Raw genomic sequence first — 21488 nt, 5'->3', positions numbered from 1 at the left:
ATAAATTTGGCCATTTTAACCCCCCACCCCCCACAATCGACCCAGACAATAAACATAACAGCAATCATTAATAGCTATCCTCAGAAATACCACAATGAGAACAACTACACAGACACTTCATGCCAAATCACCACTGGGAAGAAAAAAAACAACAACAAAAAAAAGCCACATGCTCAGAAAAAAACAAAAACCCATAAATAAAATAAATCAACAAAACAAAAAGTTACTGATGATAACAATCATTTACAAGCAAGGTGTCTGGGTTAGAGGGGAGAGGGCTCAGAGAAGAGAAGACAGCCCAGACTACCCCCTGGGCGTCCAACTCTGCTCTCTGCGTTAGACCACATTAAAAGCGGCACCTCTGGGGTCCAGAGTTTCCCGTTCGGGCCCTGACGGAGGCTAACTTCATTACGCCGGTCTAATGAGTGATGAGATCACAGGGTTCAACCGCTGTTGGTTGAGCTCAATTAGAGCACATAATCAGGCCAAATTAACACCTAACTCAGGCCCCTCTTATCCCCTTCTCCTTCAATATCACGTTACATTCACTCGTCCGCTCCTGTTAATTGGATATAAGATTATGATACCTCATATTTTTCTTGATGACTTGTTTTCAGCTGTATCCATATATATATAATTTTTTTTGGATACATTGTTTATTGTTTCTTATCTAATAATCCAATTATAATTTTTATAGGTTTAGCGAATAAGAGGCAGGCAAAAATAACAACATTACCCGGGCAGTGTAAACACAGTTAAAACATGTAATATCATCTCTGACTGGGAAGAAGAAAAAAGAAAAAGAAAAAAGAAAAAAAAAAACCCCAAAAAAACGTGTTTATATGGTGTCTGCTTTATCAAATATGTGAGTGCTATGTGAGAAGTTTTTTTTTTGTAGTGAAAAGTCTGCTGTTTTGCTGGACTCCATACGCAAATCTCTCTAGGGGCAAGAGAGGGGAGACGGGGAGATGCTTGAGTGAATCGAGCTTTTCTCAGAGGCAGTGTGATCGTGAGCAAGCAGTCGTCAGTGTGTGTGTGTGTGTGTGTGTGGGGGGGGGGGGGGGCTTGGAAGCGGAGTGGAGTGGAGTGGAGTGGTGAGGGGGGGGGGGGGGGTTAAGACAGAAAGCAGGTCGTTGCTGACAGTCTTCCCCCGCACTCTCTTGGCAGCTATGCCCCCCCCCCCCCCTATTCTCAGCAGGCCGGCCTCCAAACGGATGTGGTTCATGGTCAGAGCAGGGCGGCAGCAACACTGGCCTTTCTCAATGCGGTTAAGGCGAGATAAAGGCAGCCCCAGAGCTACTGCTCAATGCGAGATGGAAATGTCTTTGAACTGACGGACACTATCTGTGTTGGGAAGGTCACATGTGCGGTACCACCACAGAATGAGCCCCGATGAGCGACGCAACTGCCCGTACTGAGGAATTCAGTTAAAAAACTTTTTCCTGTAATACGCGGAAAGTCCGCGAGTTTAGCGAGAATAAATAAATTAATAAGACAATGTTTTCTAAGCTCTAAAAGCATCAGTATAATTACTCAGTCGCTTACTCACTCACTCATTATCTAAGCCGCTTAACCTAATTAGGGTCGCGGGGGGTGCTGGAACCTATCCCAGCGTTCATTGGGCAAAAGGCGGGGAAACACCCTGGACAGGTCGCCAGTCCGTCGCATACCAGTATAATTAGTTTACACTAATAACAGGAGATCTCTAGACATACAATGTATGCCGTTAATGTGTATGGCTACACATTCCATTAATTGCATATCAGATAATATCCATTTAATGTTGTCATTGTCAGTCAGCCTCTGATATATATGATATTAGTACGCAGACAAGCCACACAAATCAACAAAAAAAAAATACATATTTTTGACGAAAAAAACCAAAAAAAAGAGGTCAGGAAAGGTTTGTGGAGTCTGTTCAGAGTTCATATCACAGTATTCCTCCCCTTGTATTTGTGCTGTACCTGTTTGAAAAGCTGAAGGTTCACGGCCATCTCGAGGAAATTCCTCATGGTGCTTGACCGATGAGCTACGAAGCTCTCCTCGCAAAAGGTGATGGGCTCTCCCTGAGGGGGGGGGAAGAAGAAAGCGAAGTTGTTGTTTTAATGAAAGCACACGTTTGGTGAGCGTCTGGAAAAGGCAGCGAACGGTACTATTTCATCTAAGGGGGGGGGGGGGGGGGGGGGGTAACAGCAGATGTCTGATAACTGCATTTGTCTACATCATCTTTTTCATCATCTCTTTATTGCAGTCACTTACATCACTTCCACTCTGTTCCAATCAGAGCACGGCAATAACAAAAACACTGGGCAGTGTGAAACGACCAAACCGGAGTTCACTGCCATATGCATATATCAACATTCATATATTTGCATATGCATACTTTGGCATATTTACGCACTAAACAATAGCTCTTTTGTTGGACTTGGTGAGAAGAGACGGAGCCGTGTCTTTGACCAGAATCCGAGGTATTTTCCATCAATGCCTCATCACCATCATCAGTAAAGGGCCAACGAACACCCTGAATTTTTCGCATAAATTACAAAGTGTAACCCCAGTAAACCAAACAGTGTTACAGTCAAGCTGGCCGCGCTGTCGTCGTTTATTTCAGGTCGCGTGCTAAAAGCAAACCGAAAAAGAAAAAGACGGTCGCTTCCACGGCCGGTACCGACGGTCCACGGGAACGCGTTGAGGAGGTGAGCGTCTAATCATCTGAACGAGTCTGATTCCCACGTTTTGTACATGAGCTTATTATCATAGCCCTGCTTCCCACTCATTTACAGCTCAGTTAGGTTCCAGAGCTTCCCAAAGCCTCCGGTGAGAAGGCATCTGGGAGCCATAAAACAGGGGTTTCAGCAGTGCTGTAATTTAAACAGACGTATCACCCGAGTGGCAAAGCCTCTTTAGATATGCACACGGTACAGTCCCGTGTTAAGAGTTAAACCTTTACTGTGCAACATGACACTAAATATCCCTGATATACGACCTGAGTAAATTCACGTTTCTGTTAACGTCGTCGAGTATGTGCTTCATCACACACTCTTACAAAGTGATACAGATTGGCATAATATTGATAGGAATCAAAACAAAACAAAAACAAAACAAAACAAATTAAGAGTCTATTAACACTGCTGCACGCAATCAGCAGAAATCACGTTAGCTTGTTTAGATAGCGAAAAAAAAAAACATCCTATAGAATCATGCCTCTGACTCTTGTTTCTTATTTTATTGTTTCTTATGTTCTCTTATTATTTTTCTTATGATTATGATTCTTTTACTGATTATTTTATGCTTGTTACGCGTCTTTGAGTATCATGAAAAGCGCTCTAGAAATAAAATGTATTATTATTATTATTATTATTATGTTTAGTACGACCAGAATTAAAACACATCCCCCGTTCCTCAACACAAAGTGATGAAAATGCTTCTTTTAAAACTCAAAAGTCAGCTGTTTCTCCGGGGGGGGGGGGTGGTGTTTCCTGACTATCAGAAATAGTTTCCATATTTCCACCACTGTTTTGAAAGTCCAGTCCAGGCTTATCTTTCAGTAAACCATAGGTGGATGAGAGTTGGAAACAAACAGAGCGAAAAAGAAAAAAAGAAAAAGAAAAGGGAAGAGAAAAGAGAACGCTGCACATACAACATTTGATGGAGAAGTGCTTATTTACGAGGGTGCTTTGACAGTTGAAAAGTTGCACCAACTTGCCTTTTTTTTTTTTTTTTTTTTTTTTGTCTTAAAACAAGTATTTTTCTGCCTGTGTAAAGACAGTTTGTGTATACACCGCTGCTGAGACATCAATAATGTATCCCAAACTCTGAGTGTCTACACAAACCAATTACTCCCAAAGACTTCCTACAAAGAGAGCCATATTTGACAAACAGAGTACACACTTTGTTTTTTTGTTTTTTTTGCCTTTTTTTTTTTTTTTTTTTAAAGCCCAGCCTGCACTGGGCTTAAAACTGAAAGGCTCCATTTCAAGACTTTAGAGGCTGGGAGAGAAATACCAAGACGTGGCTGAAAGGGATTCTTCAAAGAGACTGTCCTGGCTTTTCAACATCTGACATTTCACTGATACAGACAGGCCCACCTTACCTAGCACCCTTTCTCTCTCTCTCTCTCTCTCTCTCCCTCTCTCTCTGTCTTTCTCTTTTCCCTTTTTCTTTTAGTTTCAAAGCAGAGACCATGCCCCGTTTTCCCTGGCTTTTAACAAACAGTTGACCTCACATTAAGTAAAGAGGGAATCAGCTGCTCGTTATCTTATTGTCTTCCTGACAACGTTCCTTCCAACGTAATGACGGCAAACAGACAATTAACTCGATTTAATCTATTTACTGACTCGCTCCCGTCGCTTTCTAGGAGAATGAAAGCCGCCACCGCAGAAATGCACGTGTCGGGTGACACAGAGAAAAATCTAATTATGTCAATAAGTGACACTAGTTACAAACGAGTAAAACATGAAATGCCTTGTGGAGTGTCTGTTTGGTGTTGGGAGCAGGGTTTTGCAGGGTGTCCAGGAGGTCAGCGAGTCGACTAAATGACTAAAGTGACTGGCGGGAATCGACACCGTTGGGGGAAAGGAGAGACGGTGTCGGGGAGAAAAACGGGGAGCGGTGGAGATCTTACGGGTTTGTATCTCAAGGCATCGCGGTAGGAGCCGAAGAGAGCGGCCTGAGCACGCAGGAAAGCTCGGGCCACGCCGCTGCCTGTCGCCGTCGACTGTTTCTTCAGCTTACTCTTCAGAGTGGAGATCTGAGCAGTGGAGAGAGAGAGAGAGAGAGAGAGAGAGAGAGAGAGGGAGAGAGAGAGGGAGAGGGAGAGAGAGAGGGAGAGAGAGAGGGAGAGGGAGAGAGAGAGAGGGAGAAGTTAAATTAACACCTTTGAAATTGGTGGAGGGAGAAGCAAACCCATTCAGAGTGTGAAGTGTCACATTTGCAGGTCATTCTAAAAAAAAAAAAATGGAAAGAGAAGAAAGAAAAGAAAAAAGAAAAAAAATGAAATAAAGAGGGAAGTCTTTGCTCACTCTTTGTAGCTTATCTGTTGTGCTGCTGGGAGCACCTGCTGGTCTGTTAATTGAGGCAATGGTGGGGGGTGGGGCCAGGGTATTTTTGGAGGGGGGGGTGGGGGGGGTTGAGAACCATGACACTCTGACAGGGAGTCTGGAGCAGTCTCGCTATCGTTCTCTCTCTTCCTCGCCCCCTTTCTCCCTCTAACAGTCTCTTGACATACATAAGCTTTAATTATTTTTCCATGCCTCCCTAAACCTTTCTTAGCCCCCCCTTCAGGTACAGCAAGTTGGGGAGGTACGCTGTGTCGCGTACTTATTTTAGCAAAGAGAGATTTTCCCTCCTTGGCTCAGAGGACTCCCTCTTATATCCAACACTGAGAGAGAGAGAGAGAGAGAGAGAGAGAGAGAGAGAGAGAGAGAGATCTAGTCACCTGCTTTGTGTTCGACTGAGAGAAAGAGAGAGAAACTAAACTAAACAATGCATCAGTGTTAGACTGCTACTCTAAGTGGTTAGAAACAACCTGTGAAGACTTATTCAGCCAACAGGAAGTGAAATACAATCTGAAGGTAACTAGATAACTGTCCATCCCATTCAAGGTTACAGCTGCTAGACATATATATATTAAGGTACAAGGATGATCAACAACAACAACAACAACAACAAAAACTACGTAACTGTGAAGTAGTCAAAACTATGCCAATACACACCTCCTTCAGGTCGTGCAAGGTTTATAAAGTGGGACTACGCATGCCGTAATGTTTAGATCATTTGCTCATGGTTATTATGCATATGTATATGCCAGCATAGTGCTCTGGATATTAATAATCATCTTTTCCTTGATTCTTGGATGAATATGAAGGAAGGACGCCACACAATGGAAAGAGAATGAATAGCAAGTAGGACGGTCACTCTCTACGATGCAAAAAAAAAAATTGCCCTCTCGTCAGATCCTTACTCATGGCATTCAGACGGAGTGCAGGCTGAGAACTGTGGCACTGGTTTTGTTTGGTGGTTTTTCTTTTTTTAGATCGATTTCTTTTTGTCTTCTGTCACAGTTTTCCTCCTTTGGGTGTGTGTGTGTGTGTGTGTGTGTGTGTGTATGTATGTGTGTGCGCGCACGTGTTTTTGTTTTTTTTTCCTGGGTGTCCCTGAGCTAATATTGCAAATGCATCATAAGCATCAAACAATAAGTTTAGAAAAACCAAATTAACAAGTGTCAAATCTACATATCCACAGTGCACTAAACGTTTTGTTTATGTAAAGTTGATGCTGTATTAATATTTCATGCTGATAAACTTAGTGATTTTCCCAACAGTTCATTAAACTGTCTTTTTCTGGGTTTTTTTCGTTTTTTTTTTTTTTTTTTTGTCTGAAGACAAAGAATCAAAGAGAACGACCCGTCATTCAAACGAGAAAACGACACCCAGTGGGCAAATATAGAGTTTGTACAGCAAGAGGTTATTGAGGTGATAAGCATTAATACACACACACACACACACACACACACACACACACACACACACACACACACACACACAGTCTTTCCTGTAGAAAAAATAACTCAAACACACTGAATGTAAAATTAACACACATCTCCAAAAACATGACTATTTAGTTCATGTAATAAATACACGATTCATTTTTCTACACAGCACTCAACACCAAGCAGAAAAGAAAAAGAAAAAAGAAAAAAAAAGGGCGGGAAGCCAGACTTTGTTTTAAGCATACAAGCACTACTACAACATTGATATGCAGCGAGGGTAACGGCGATAAACTTCAATTTAATAATTGGGTTTTGATAACATTGCATGCACCTCATCAGACATGCAATAACAGTAAACGATCTGTCACACTAATTAACTATTATACTTTGAGTAACGCTAACGAGACGCGAGCCAGGCATCAGAGGAGAGCTTAGCTCTACAGGTGATAAACCTATTTGGCAGTGACATTTTTTAGTGTAAAGTCACAGAGTCTATGATCTGATCAAAGGGAGAGTCCCCCCATTGGGTCCAATTATAACCATGGTATTGTAGGGGGGGGGGAGATGGGGAGAGAGAAAGAGAGAGAGAGAGAGAGAGAGAGAGCAGGGGGGGAAAAAAAACACTGAGATATGATATTCATAATCTATGCAGAGAGGCCTTTCCTGTATAGGTCTTTTCCCCATAGCTGTGATCTTTTCAATTTACATCAAGGGAGGATGGCTCTGGATAAAAGTGCTCCGTCCCCCTCTCCCTGCCCACAGAGGCCAGACACGGAGCCTCATTAAACTCTATTGCATGGACTCCTCAACAGGGTTTGAAGTGCGTCAAGTAAAAGAGCAAGGGTCAGAGGTCGCCCAGAAAACAGATCTCCATTTAACTCACCAGCTGGAGATGATAATTAGCAGGTGCATCACTGTCTCCCTCTGAAGGATGAAGCTATAGGCCTCCATGGTGGGCTGCTATTATATATCAGTAGCTGCTATGTCATGCCATTCTCTCAAGACCCCTGCTCACCACGACTGGGCTGCATACGGTCAAGGGATTTCAACTGATTGAATCAGACAAGCCCTACCAACACACACACATACACACACACAGACACATGCACGCACACACATGTGACTAACTACCACAAAGGCATATGCCTGGGCATCCACAAATCTGTGCCTACAAATGTCTAAAATTACAGTGTAATTCATCCCTGGGACCTTAATATTTGACCATCTCCAAGGACTAAAACCCACAGTTTTAATTGCTCAAAAATATATGTGCATATGTTGCATGCCTTTCCACATAAAAATACGCAAGTGGATACACAGAACTAGAATTAGAGAAAATATTCATATATTTTCATTCATTCTTCTCTCTCTCTCTCTCTCTCTACCTCTCTATAGACAGACAGACAGACAGACAGACAGCCAGATAGACAGACAGACAGATAGACATAAAAGATAGATAGATAGATAGATAGATAGATAGATAGATAGATAGATAGATAGATAGATAGATAGATAGGCAAAGATGAGTATACTGATAAAATAACTAATACTACTTGCCATGAAATTTTAACCATTAGAGTTGATACAATAACAATATTTTTTTCCAAGTCTCCAAAAAAACAACTTTCAATGCACACATCCTTGTGCAAAAATTACAATGTGACCCTCACAGAAGACGGTAGAAAAGACTTTTTTAAGAAAAGGAAAAAAAAAATGTTTTGTTAAGGATTCTGTCCAGGGAAGGAAAGCCGTTGGGATGCAATTAAAGTACTACAAAGAAGAAAGAAATAGTTATGAAAATCTTCAGCTTTCTTTTGATGTGGTGTAGTCTGAAATGAACACACAAACACACAGTATGCACGCACACCCATTTCACAAAAACACAAAAGACAGCTCACGTTTCAGCCTTAATGATAGAGAAATGCCTGATAAATATGTATAAATATCTACTGTCAACAAAACAATGTTATTTCAGGGGGGAAAAAAAAATATACTCATAATTTTTGTTTATACGTTAAATGTCATAAATTGATTTTACTTTAAGTGGTCATAAAGTACTGCTAAAGCACAATATCTACTGTCAAAAAAACACTGTCAAAAAAAACAAAAAAAACCAAAACAATTTAACGCATTGTTTTTTAACTTCACAGGGCAAAACAATTCTTACAATTGTTTTAGATGCTAAATGTTACAAAGCGAACCTACTTTACGTGGTCCTAAAGTATTGTTAAAGAGCTAACTTAAAAACTTAGAGAGGTCAGGCTAAGTACTCGACAGAATTTTCCTCAGTGGAGTACTGGAGCACTGGAGGCTGCAGGTTAGGGGCTACGTTTAAAGCTCGGAGGAGGATAAGGAGTAAAATGAGCAACGCAGACCGATCAGACTGATCATCATGCACAATTATCCTTCAAAGCAACAATATCTGCCTAGGTAACATCAGCTAATCATAAACCATAACATGACACCAATGGCATGATTCAGCAATTGACTGACGTTAAATTTAAACATTTAGTTTTGAGGTTTCACTTTTAAAACCAACACGTTTACTTCATAGACCTGGCATGACTGACCTAAACAGAGATGACTACAGGAGTACAGTTATTCTCCATCTCCACAGAGTAGAATCGGGCGACGCCTTCTGACTTTTGGACTGTGACTGCCCACTGAAAGAGCAGATGCAGAAACTAGGATTAAACACACCTGGCTAGCTTTAATACTGATCTTCAACGGTGACTATAGCAGGAGGCACTGCAAACTGTGAGTAAACTGAATGATCTTTTAAGGGTGGGTTGTTGAAAAGAGGGGTGGGGGGTGGGGGGGCGGGCAACATATGAGCTTGGTCTGTTGTACAGTGGCTCCAAGGTGCCTGCTGAAGTCTGTACAAGTGCATTCGTTAAAAATAAATAAATAAATAAATAAGAGAGAGAGAGAGAGAGAGAGAGAGAGAGAGAGAGAGAGAGAGCGCGCGCACAGCTGAACGAACTTCACCGATCCTGACAGTAATTGTTTGGCGTGTCGGCTGATGTTGTTTTCTCACGTTGAACGTCGGAAGCTTTTGCACAACTCCCAATTAAACACCTTGCTTTTGATTCGGCGTGCCAGGTGATCTCTGAGGACAGACCCAAAAAACTGTACTTTCCTCTGATTAATTTGTTAACTTCTATTGAGGTGTCTTAATAAACAAGAGGTGGGTGTGCAAATTCAAATTTTTTTTTTTTTTTTGCTGCTGATTGCGAACGTAAATGATCAAACACAGGAAGGGTACAAATATAAGCTGTGTCTACAAGGTCTACAAGACAACAGAGGGATAACACATGAAGAGCTGCCAAAAAAAAAAAAAGAAAGAAAGAAAGAAAAAGAAAACCCAGAGTGAAAACTGAACATATAAACAATAGAGCTTTCTTTCTGGTACCCGTTACTTTAACTGGAGTAATAGAGACAAAAAAGAATATTTCATGAAAAACGTCTGTCTTAAGTTTGATATAGGACCCAAGAACAGATGATCAAATAACATTCTGCTCTCAGTCCTTAGTTGTTTGGCGGAATAATAGATTCATAATTTCCTATTTTTAGATAGTTTTAATGACTACAAAAGTAAACACCCTGTGCTCTGCTACAAAAATCCAATTATAATTGAAAAAGAAAATGTTGCACAGTTTCACAGTATTTGAGAGAGGAGAAAACAACCTTCATCTGTTTGCAAAGAAAGGAGGAGAAAGAAAAAAAAAACTGTTCCTTGTACTCGCTCTCTTCATTAAACCCAATAACTCCAGTGCAAGAGAAGCCGAGACGTATTATTAAATTCTCAATATCAGAAAAGAATATCTGAACAAAAGCAAAATTTTCATGAAGTTCATAAACAATTTGCACTTTTACCTTGGAACTGTAGGGGCAAATATACATAGACAGATAATATTACAGGACTATCTCACTGGAAAAAAAAAAAAAAGGGGTCTCTCACAAACTTGAAAGTCGGTTTAAATACATTTTATTTATACATGTCAAGTGTCTGGGTGATCTCTGTATTCATCTCATCAGCTCTGGAAGTGGACTTAGTGTCGAATAGAAACCGGTAGGGAAAGCGTTCATGAAAAACTGATACCTTTGTTAATAAAATGTGGACCAAGGTGAATCTCCTTTGACAATGGACAACGCTTTTTTGGGTGTTGATTTTGCTACATTTTACGGTTACAACTTATTTGGAGGGAAAAAATGTCAGAGTATAGTGAAGATTTATGCACACAATATATTTCTGAACACTGTCAAACTTCGACACTCTTCCGGCATGTTGGGGGGGGGCGTATATAAATTATGCACAAGAACACAATTACCACGGGACGTTCAGCTCTGTTGCATCTAACGTTTCCAATAAAAAGCAATGTCAAAAATCATTTTCAAAAGAGAGCCACATCCTCTTTAAGCCGCTCCAATTATTCTCTCTATTTGTAAATCTTTAGGCTAGCGCAGGACGGCACCGCTACCGGCGTGGTAGCATTTCTAATAGTCAATAAATCTAAAATATTATGTGTGAAATTGGGAAAAATGGCCATTAAGCAGAGGACAGCGGAGAAGTAGGCAGAGTCCTGTCTGGAGAAAAAGGGCCAGGTAATTTAGGACAACTGTCACCTATGACCCTTCTAAAAGCAAGGCCACTGGTCAGGCTATACAAGTAATAGAGTCCACATGGAAGAAAAGCCCTCAAACCTGTAATTAAACCAATCTCAAAAGGTTCAGCTTAAATCAATATAAGTTGGGGTTTTTTTGTTTTCTTTCTTAAAACAAAACTGCTCCGGGGCTCACTTTATTATAAGTGGCTTTATAGATGAACAACAAAAAAAAGAACAGTCCTGAATACTACTGAGAAGGAAAAAAACCTATAGCCATGGAAAGTGCTGGATCTCTGTTAAAATACATACAAATAATAAAAAAAAATCTATAGATGTTACACTGAATTCAAATTGACACTATTAAATTATACTACTATTATTAGTAATTCTCACTTGTCCAGTTTGCAAAGCAATGGCAGAATGCAAGTTATATTCAAAATATTGATTCATAAAACCATGCCCTTATATGAAAATGCAAAGTGACAGACGATTTAAAAAAAAATGAAATGAAAAAAAAAAAGGAACCTTAGGAACCTCAATTAAAACCTATTCCTTTTGTTATGAATTTTAAAATCCCCAAAGGCAAAGTAGCCAGGAAGAGCAAAAAGAAAAATGAATTTGCCTGCGATAAATACATTATTGTAGGTGACATTTACGTTTCAGGTGGGGTAATTTAACGTGATATGCAGAGTATGTTGTATCATTAGTCAGTGAAAAATTGTAGGGTGGGGGGGGTGGGGGATCAAAGAAAAAACAGAGCTGCCACTTGATTTATCATACCATGAAGACAAAGACTTTTTTCTCTCTCTCTCTCTCTCTCTCTCTCTCTCTCCTTCTGTCAGTTTCAAAAGACCTGACTCTTTTATACGACACACTCAGTTTGCAATTTAATTTACAAATGGAATGGCAGCGTGGAGACGGATCTGCAAAACAGTCGGGGGAATTTTTTTTTTTTTTTCTGCTTGGACAGACAGCGGCAGGGCCTCCACTGATTCATAGACGACGTGGCCGTGTTAAAATACACACCTCCCGGAGGGAGAAAAAAACAAACAAAATTCCTTAATGTTCAAAAGGACGGATGACAGACATATTTCTGACCCTGACGGGAGCTGCATTTCCTGTTGCAGTGACCGTTGTCGCCACCGCATTAATTAAAGGGGGAGCGCGCTGGCAGGTGGCTAGAAAGCAAGAACTGATAATTGGCCCCCTTCTTCCTCCAGCCTTCAGAAAAAGTCTAGCTCTTTCTCATTCAGCGAGATGTGCCACTGGGCAGACAGAAAACGCATCGCTTTGTGCAAAAAAAAAAAAAAAAAAAAAAAGGGAAGTAAATAAATAAATAAATAAATAAAAATGATTCAAATAAAATAGAATAAAATAAACAAACAGAGAGATGAAGGCAAGAGTTGCGCATTTGCAGAGCCTGATGGCCGCGGCCAGCCTTTAAACGTCACCGGGCTCAATCTCAGGATTTACCACTAGACCTGCTAATGACAAGGGAGTAGTCCCTCTCACCTGTGTGTGTGTGTGTGTCTGTGTGTGTGTGTGTGTTTGTGTTAAAGTGAAAGAGAAGAACCAGGGAGAGAGAATGAGAGTGCGTATGTCTTATGTGTCTCTGCCTGTCTGTGTGTATATGTAGATTTCATTTGGACTGGGTTCGGACGACTACGACTTTTTTTTTTCTGGATACAGGGAACTTACCACATCACTAGGTAGGTTACGCAGATCGTCCGAGGGGCATTCCAGCGTGTTTGTGTCCACATTCAGAATGACTACGTCCTCAAGCGATCGGCTTTTTACCCTCTGTAAGAAAAGTACAGCTACTGTGACAAACTCAAAGCAACAAAACACGTTCTTCATCTAATACTGTCGGCAGACGGCATCGTTAAGATGACCTGACGTAAACCAAGAAAAGTTTTCCAGCATTTTTGTTGTGCACTCAGACTAAATAAAATACATTTTTGTTCATATCATACACTGTATCAGCTATTTAAACCATATTTTGGGGAAACATAGCATAAAAAAAACCAAAAAAACACCTGACCATACAATCTACATCATATCATCTTATGAAAAGTTTGTGTAAGTGTGTCCATAAATCTAAGCAGTAAAGCAGAATTACGTGATATAGAAATTTCAACATTTCACTCCTCAGGGAGAAAAAAAAAAAGAAAGAAGAAGAAGAAGAGGAAGAAGAAGAAGCATGAAACAGTGATGCAAGCGACTTGGTGCATCCACACAACAGTAAAAAAAAAAAAAAAAAAAAAATTTGCTCTGATGGCGACAAATTCAACAATTATTCTTGTGGTGCAGGTGGGGAAACAGCAGAGTGTGTAAATTTCTGGTTTGTCACTTGTGACAGTCGCTTGTGCTATAGAGGCTTGCGTGCTGATTTAGTCTAATTATGTGCAGACAGATAGGGGGGACTGTCACCAATGCAAAGCGTGATAAATACTGTCGCTGCTACGACTGTCAAAGATATCAAATCCACATCCACAGCTAAAGGTCTACCTCCAACCAAACACGCCAGCACTCCCCAGCCAAACACAATGGCTCTTTGTTTCTCTGTTTCCTCTCTGCCTTTTATTTGTCTGGAGAGCAGACACCAAGGAGATGAATAGAAAAAAAACAATCTGTCAATTTTTTTGTAGCTTTTTTTTTTTGCTTTCTTTCTTTCTTTCTTTTCTTTTTTTTGTGTATATTTGTGTGTGTGTGTGTGTGTGTGTGTGTGTGTGTGTGTGTGTTTTGTGTGTGTGTTTGTATTTGGCATTGAAAATAAATACGTATGGCATAAGTAAATAAGGTTTAAAAAAAAAATATCGCATCATTATTATTCAAAATTACTGGACAGATCTGAACAATGCAATTTAAAATGACTGTAGCTGCAGGTAGAGTCAGTTGGTTCATGGAACATGCACACTATAATTGAGAGCAAAGGTGAAGGTGAAAAAAAAAAAGAAACATATACATATATATATATAAACAGAATGGGAAAGGATCAAGTCGTGGCATTAGGAGTAAAGTGGCGTTGGTCTTTTCGGAGCAGGAGGATGAGCAGATGTGGCAATACTGACAGGAGAATTATTACTGTTACTTACGTCCAACAGACTGAGATGAACACCAATCAAATATGGCATGGGGGCACTGTGGGGAACAGGTTCAAACCGCAGTTATTGACAAAGAGAAACAATCGTCGTCATCATCATCATCATCATCATCATCGTCATCATCATCACAACCATCATCATTACCATCACACTAAAACTTTGGCTTTTCCTTTCATGGTAGGACCTAGATCAGCTGAAACAGTTTTCACACGTCTAATGGCGACAAGTGTTTATCTTGATTTGATTTAATAGTGCCTTCTAAAGATAGTGCCTTCTTTGTTTATAATGCCTTCTAAGGACAAAACAAGCTATAACTTTCAAATGTTTTCACATTAATCTCACAAAAAAACCCCCCCAAAAAACGGGGAAAAAGGCTTTGCTGTAAAGAATACATTCTGGCAGCGTGAGGCACATCTCCAAAGCTAAACTTTATAAGCATCTTTGGCTGTTTCTGGGGGGGGGGAGACCACAATAAGCCTTGAATGTGATTAGTGTAATTGGTGAGCATCACTTCTCGGGCTTTGTGGAGTGTGGAGAATGCAGGGCTGTGTAATTAGATAGGTTTGGAGAGCCGCTGCTCAATCAGGTTATGTGGCTAATAGGCTGAAATCTACCAGCAGCAGCAGCATCTGCCTGGGCTCTGCGGCAGGGTCCACAGCCTCATCCCTCACTGTCTGCTTTCATGTTCCCACACACACACACACACACACACATACACATACACACACATATGCACACACACGCACGCACGCACGCACGCGCGCGCGCACACACACACACAGAGTCAGTCTGTAATATCGTTCTAATATCCCCTGCTAACCATGAGTAATGCTGTTAAAAAAAGACCTCATTGAAATAATTTGTATTCTCTCTCTCTCCTTGAAAATAGAGTCCTGTACATTATCCACATACTTACAATAGGATTACTCCAAACAAAGTTTGCACAATCAAATTGTCAATAACAGGCAGGGTTGTTTTTGTTTTTTTTTTCCCCTCTTTCAAGAATGAAGAAAAAAAAATTCTACAGAGGAAAACATCTCAATTTCTAACAGCCGCTTCCCGACAGAAAATGCGAAAAATGTGTTCATATATATCGGTTTTGATATTTTAAAAAAAATAAAAATGTATTGTATTGACTACCAGCTGATATAAACCCTCAACCGATTAAACCACAAATCCATTCTTTGTTACTGTAGTCTCACAAGTCAAACTCCAAAAAAAAAAGAAAGAGAAAAAAAATACTGTATGGCCACAAGCATTCCTCTATAATCCAATGTTTTCACTCAAAAAGCTATTTTTTTCCCCCAGTCTTTCCCCTGTCTGGTAAGCTAATACACAGCAAAGCCACATGCTGGACCATGTCTGTGCCATGGCTTGCAGTAGGCAGTGGGAGAGAGAAGAGAAGAGTCTTAGCCACTCTGTGCATATTTCTGTGCAAACACAACAAGTATTCTACATGCTGGGCTTGGTGTGAAAGATATTCATTCAGACTTATCAGATTTGTGTCTGATTTTGTAATATTCAAATCCACTGAGATCCCAGCCATGTAGAAGATGGTGAGAACTAGCTGAACAAATAAAATATTTAGGAAGGTGATTCGGAATGTTCATTACATACAAACCCCTCGAGAGGACTGTGTGCTCAGAATCACAAAAAAAAAAAAAAAAAATCAGAAACTCGCTAAAACAACACTAGTCTGGGTCAGTAAGGTATTACAGAGTTTATCATACAGACAGAGCCATGAAAAAAGATCTGCAGCCAAAAATGAACGACATCAAAAGCTCTGCACGCTCTCTATTATTTTTGAGAAAGGAATGATGTATAAAGACCATGCCAGCAGATACAAACACACACAAGTCCAACGCTGAAAACACACACACACTCACACACACACACACACACACACACACACACACACACACAGAAAAAGAAACAACAAAGAGACTTCCATACAGACACAGCGGCATACTAATACAGCCAAGTCCCACTGACAGCAGGTGGTGAGTGAATGAGTGAGTGAGTGAATGAGTGAAGAAGTGAGCAAGTGAGTGAGGGAGTGAGCGAGTGACTGACCGACCGACCGACCGACCAACTGACCGACCAACTAAGCGAGTGAAAGAAAGACTGACTGAGTGAGCGAGCGAGCGAGTGAGTGAAAGACTGAGTGAGTGAGTGAAAGACCGACTGAGTGAGTGAGTGAAAGACTGACTGAGTGAGCGAGAGAGTGAGTGAGTGAGTGAAAGACTGAGTGAGTGAGTGAGTGAAAGACCAACTGAGTGAGCGAGAGAGTGAGTGAGTGAGTGAAAGACCGACTGAGTGAGTGAGTGAAAGACTGACTGAGTGAGCGAGAGAGTGAGTGAGTGAACGACCGACTGAGTGAGTGAGTGAAAGACCGACTGAGTGAGCGAGAGAGTGAGTGAGTGAAAGACAGACTGAGTGAGCGAGTGAAAGGCTGACTGAGTGAAGGAGTGAGGCAGAGACAGAGGGCAGGAGTCTTACCAGCAGTAGTCCAGTAGATGAGGAGGAATCACTGGGATGTAGATGTGCTGCCAGTACATTGGATAGAGCATGGAGGCAGATCCATGAACACAGGCAGTTAACTAAGAGGAATGAGAACAAAACGACAACAGGAGAAACATACTTATGCGGCCCTTGGCTTCACAGGAAAACACTTCTTTTTCTTTTTTTTTTCTCCCCCCTTTTTTTTCTTTCTTTTTTTTTTTCAGACCCACAGTACTGCATGTACTGTTCTGTGTGCTTTAGGGGATTCAATATCATGTGGGCTAGAAGAGCATAGAGAACATTACATGTTTAGCCTTTCATCTTACAAACAAACACACACACACACACACACACACACAAACAGATTAAACACAAGCTCCAGCTTTATTTTGATACATTCAGGCTGAGAGCTGGGAAGTCATGAGTGAGCAGAGCATCGTTCATACGCCGGCGTCAGGCACAAGGCCGGCCTTTCACGGACTTTAACGTAGAGCAAACCTGTTTCGTTTTTTTTTAAACCTTGCACATTTTTACCACGAGAGTTCTGGAAAGTTATAGGTGTAACACAAGGAGAGGTGACAGTCAAAGATAGTTTTAGTGTGGATGTTAGGTTGGGCTGATAACAGTAGTGACCCCCCCCCCCCCCGACTCTCCCACCCCACCCTACCCCCGCCCACCTTCACTGTCCAAACTCCCCACACATACACCCCCCCCACACACACACATACACACCCACCCACCTTAACTCAACCTCTCCCTCCCTCCCTCCCTCCCGAAACCCACACCCACATCCCAACCACCAACCCCCCCCCCGTCCCTTCCTCCCCCGTTCTGTGACTACCTAGCGATCGTAATGACCTGCACACACACTGGCGTTTGCTCATCTCCCAGATTAAAATAACATGATTAAATATGGAAAAAGAACAGAGGTCTGAAGGCTCCTTCGGGACTTCATTAGGGCAAATTGCCAAAGAATGAAACATGAGTTAGCCAAGAGAGACTGTGAGCTGCTGGAATACCGCCGGGACCCAGGATGCTCGACAATTGGAGCTTCCAGTAATGTGTGAACCACTGCTCCAAACTATCAAGAGACCCCCTGCTCACTGACACACACAATGTCACAATTGACCAGTGAAACCAGCCAAGCTTAACAGCGTCTCCACAGCCAGCTTAAGAGATATCCCCCCTCAACGCCACATGTGCATCTGTGTTTCTCCACTTTCAAGGTGTGTGTGTGTGTGTGTGTGTGTGTGTGTGTGTGTGTGTGTGTGTGTGTGTGAGTGTGTGTGTGTGTTTGTCAGCAAAAGAGAGAGAGAGACACACACACACACATACACACACACATGCAGAGGCGAGAAATGAATAGTGACCATTATTTTGTGTGTGTGTGGTGTGTGTCTGAGTGTGTGTGTGCGTGTGCGTATGAGGTTTTCAAAGACAAATAAAACGTTTCTGTCCCTTTCATCAGAACGTGACCGCACCACGTCCGAAAATACAGACGCTTTAATTAACACTAAACTGGCAACTTGCTCTGTGTTTTTAACATATGCAAATTTTTTTGCCATCTTCTATAAACAATAAAAAGCTGCGGTTATGACAGACTTAATTCGATGCAAGGTAGTTTAGGGGAGAAAGAAATGAATATTTATGGTATCTCTAGCCAGGTTAAGACTGTCTGATAACAAAGCTTTTCAAAGCTTTTCTTGGTTTTCAGATCTTCTCTCTCTCTCTCTCTCCCTCTCTCTCTCTCTTTTTCTCAAGGACCATTAAATCAAGGATGATGAAGGGTCACTGCACCAAAAAAAGAAATGCTTCTCATTGACTGAGTTCATTGGTTGCGTTTTCCTTCCTCACAGGAGAAAAAAAAAAAAACAACTTTCTAGCAATTGGTACTGTGTAGTAATAGCTGGCAAAACCTGGGTACCAAAGTCTAATTATTTCAAAAAAGCCTCAGAAAGGAATCCCAATTGGTCTGATTTATAGTGAAGCATAAAAAAGTTCCATATCTCAGTTCTAAAGGGTGGGAAGTGGGGGAGGTTTAGAATGGGATAAACACTTTAAAGGTGAAATTTTTATAAACAATTTGAAATTGTTGATATTTTGCCACTTCTTCTTTGCTGGGTTTTCAGAGAAAGAGGGCAGAAAAGCAGAGGGAGAGAGAAAAAGGAAACGTTACGGTACCGTTACACTGTTATGTACTATTTGTGTAATCTGAACAAATATGCACTTCAATGGCACGCCACACACACACACATGCACACACACACACAAACACACAGACACACACAGACACACGCACACACACACACACACAGACACACAGGCACACACACACCCGGACACACACACAGACACGCACACACAGACACAGACACACAGGCACACACACACACACACACACACACACACACACTGTGGTACCGATTAAATCCAGAGTGTAAAGGCTATAAAAATGAGCTCTCCTCTCTCTGCTTCTCAAGGGCTCTACATTACATTCAGTGACGACTTCCTCCTGATAAAATATTGGCCATGTTGATAAATAATTAATGGTAGAAGCCCAAATATGGCTTACACAACCACCCCTCCCCCCCCACCGCACCCCCATCCAAGAAAAAAAAAAAAAAAAAGCTTGTGGATGCTTAATATTCTGTTCAATGGAGAATCACAGGCTCTGTCCCCATGAACAAATGCTGGATTATGGCTTGTTTAGGTGCTGCTGGGAGCCCGGAGAGACCGGGGCTTTGGCGGTAATGAGCAGCCTGTGAACATGTTAAGTGAAGGTCCTCTCCTCGGAGACAGACCGCGGAGCAGATTATACAGAGGTGACCAGGCTTGGGGGGAAAAAAATAAATAAATAAAGCGACGGAGTCTATGTTCCCATTAAGGTCAGCTCAGCGTTAAGGATCTCACTAATAAAGCTGATACAAAAGGCCCTCACTACTTCTCATTCTCTCTTTCAGACGGTCTGGGCAGAGGTTTGACAGAAAATAAACACAAAGAAGTTTGTGGTGTCTCTGTTAGCTCTGCTATGGTATGGGTTTCGTGTTAAAAATGCCACACACTCCCAACGCAAATGCCACGCTACACTCCGCGTGCGTTTCTGGTGCCGTCTTTGATGATTGACGATTTGCGGTATTAGGTCTTATTAGGGATCCGTGAGCATCTTCGGGGTGAAGTGCTATTCACCCACATGTGACAAGCTAAAGGCTGAACGTGGCCAGTAAGACTGGTGACAATAACCTGAGGTGAGAATCTCCCTCTCTTCCAGACCAGGCCTAAGTGAGTGTCAGTGCAATCAACCCGACTTGGACCGTCCTGGACCAGTTGTTAAAATGCGTGAGACGAAGACCCAGCGGCGGCGGAGGGAGAAGCGGTAGGCGTCGAGAGAAGCCTTGCTTAAGATATGTTTACGCCGTTCTGCCTTGGAACAAGGTCTCAGACGTTTTCCTAGTGATTTTTATCCTTGTAAACACACCTGCAAAACATATTTTTTCCGTATATAAGCGGTGAAACTAGAAACTTAAGGACAGCAAAACGGCTCTTGTCACATACAGAAAGAAATGAAGAGCCTCCCGGTCTTTCGTGAGAAAAAAAAAAAAAAAAGAAAAGAAAAAGAAAAAAAAATGTAGACAGTACCATCACAGTGATTGGAGCAGACTGCAAACGAGGACAGAGATTTCCCTCTGACACAGGTGACAATACTGCAGATATCTCTGACTTCTGCAACCTGCTAGACTCCACCCCCCCCCCCCAAAACCTCCCAGCCCCTCACACCCCCCCCCCCCCTTTCAGTCCTGTGCTTGTTTCCCAATTACCACTGCTCTTTCCCCCTCCTGTTGACAAACGCACAGTACCTAGCCCAGTCAGCACAGGTGTGCCACTAACAAGTAGGTGGCACCGAAAAGAGGAAAAGAAGAGAGGGCTGGAAGGGTGGACAGCAAACACCAGGTAACACTAATTCTCTCTCTCTCACACACACACACACACACACACACACAGAAAGGGGGGGGGGGGTGGACCGAGATGAGAAATATCTTTTTAAACCCATGATACGGGACATGATACGATAAGGAACAAAATCAAGACTGCAGACTGCGCTCTGCAGAGACTGGGGGGGGGGGAGAAAAAAAAAGGAGGAGGAGGGAGAAATACAGAGAAAGAGAGTGAGAAAGTGAGAAGTCTAAGGCCAAAGGAAGCTCTGTGGCTACCACCACGGGGCATGAAGGATCAGTTCTTGTTAGCATACCACTGACAGCATGATGAGAAGGCTGCTGTCAAGACTCGGGGCCGGCCGAAGGGTCTCAGATGAAACACGGCGGGCCTCCCAGTTGACTAGTTAGAGAGGGCCTGATGCAGCACAATTATACTGGCATATGACAAGCCTGCACGGCCGGCTGCCTCCCGGAGCCAGCGACATGGCTTTAAACAGTGGTACTCCTTACCTCTGGTCACAAAACAGCAATAAGTCAACTGATGCATTGTTGTAAGATCATGATTTATTCCTTTGCTTTTCAATACATGCGAGTCCGCGTCTATGTTCTGCTAGACTGACACAGCGGGTTCACTGGGGGCCACAAACATTGTGGGCCCTGCCTGCAGCATGCATAATATATACGCCCCCGTCCCTCTCTCTCTCTCTCTCTCTTTCTCTTTATTTATCTGCCCCGGCTCGGTCGGAACGAGAAGGTGTCCGGCCAGACCGCGCCCCGCTTTTTTCGGCCGTATCCTCTGCTGAAGCCTCCCCGACTACGCCTTTTTCGGTTGGCGGCGGAGAGGGATGGCGCG

At 42.1% G+C, this 21488-nt stretch overlaps 1 protein-coding gene across 1 annotated transcript in view; it reads right to left on the bottom strand.

Annotated features, from left to right (window-relative positions):
- The window catches only part of dennd1b (DENN/MADD domain containing 1B), a 77076-nt gene that overhangs the window by 13188 nt on the left and 42400 nt on the right, over window positions 1–21488 (bottom strand). Inside the window, exons 10-14 of the mRNA XM_030784328.1 lie at window positions 16701–16801; window positions 14193–14238; window positions 12796–12897; window positions 4625–4750; window positions 1965–2066 (exon numbers count right to left, since the gene is read on the bottom strand). Of these exons, the coding sequence (XP_030640188.1) occupies window positions 1965–2066; window positions 4625–4750; window positions 12796–12897; window positions 14193–14238; window positions 16701–16801 (477 nt within the window). The remainder of the gene's footprint in view (window positions 1–1964; window positions 2067–4624; window positions 4751–12795; window positions 12898–14192; window positions 14239–16700; window positions 16802–21488) is intronic.

This window comes from Chanos chanos, chromosome 9 (assembly GCF_902362185.1).
Source record: "Chanos chanos chromosome 9, fChaCha1.1, whole genome shotgun sequence".
NCBI lineage: Eukaryota > Metazoa > Chordata > Actinopteri > Gonorynchiformes > Chanidae > Chanos > Chanos chanos.
The sequence above is the reverse complement of the archived record's forward strand: the minus strand, read 5'-3'. Positions and strand labels throughout refer to the sequence as shown.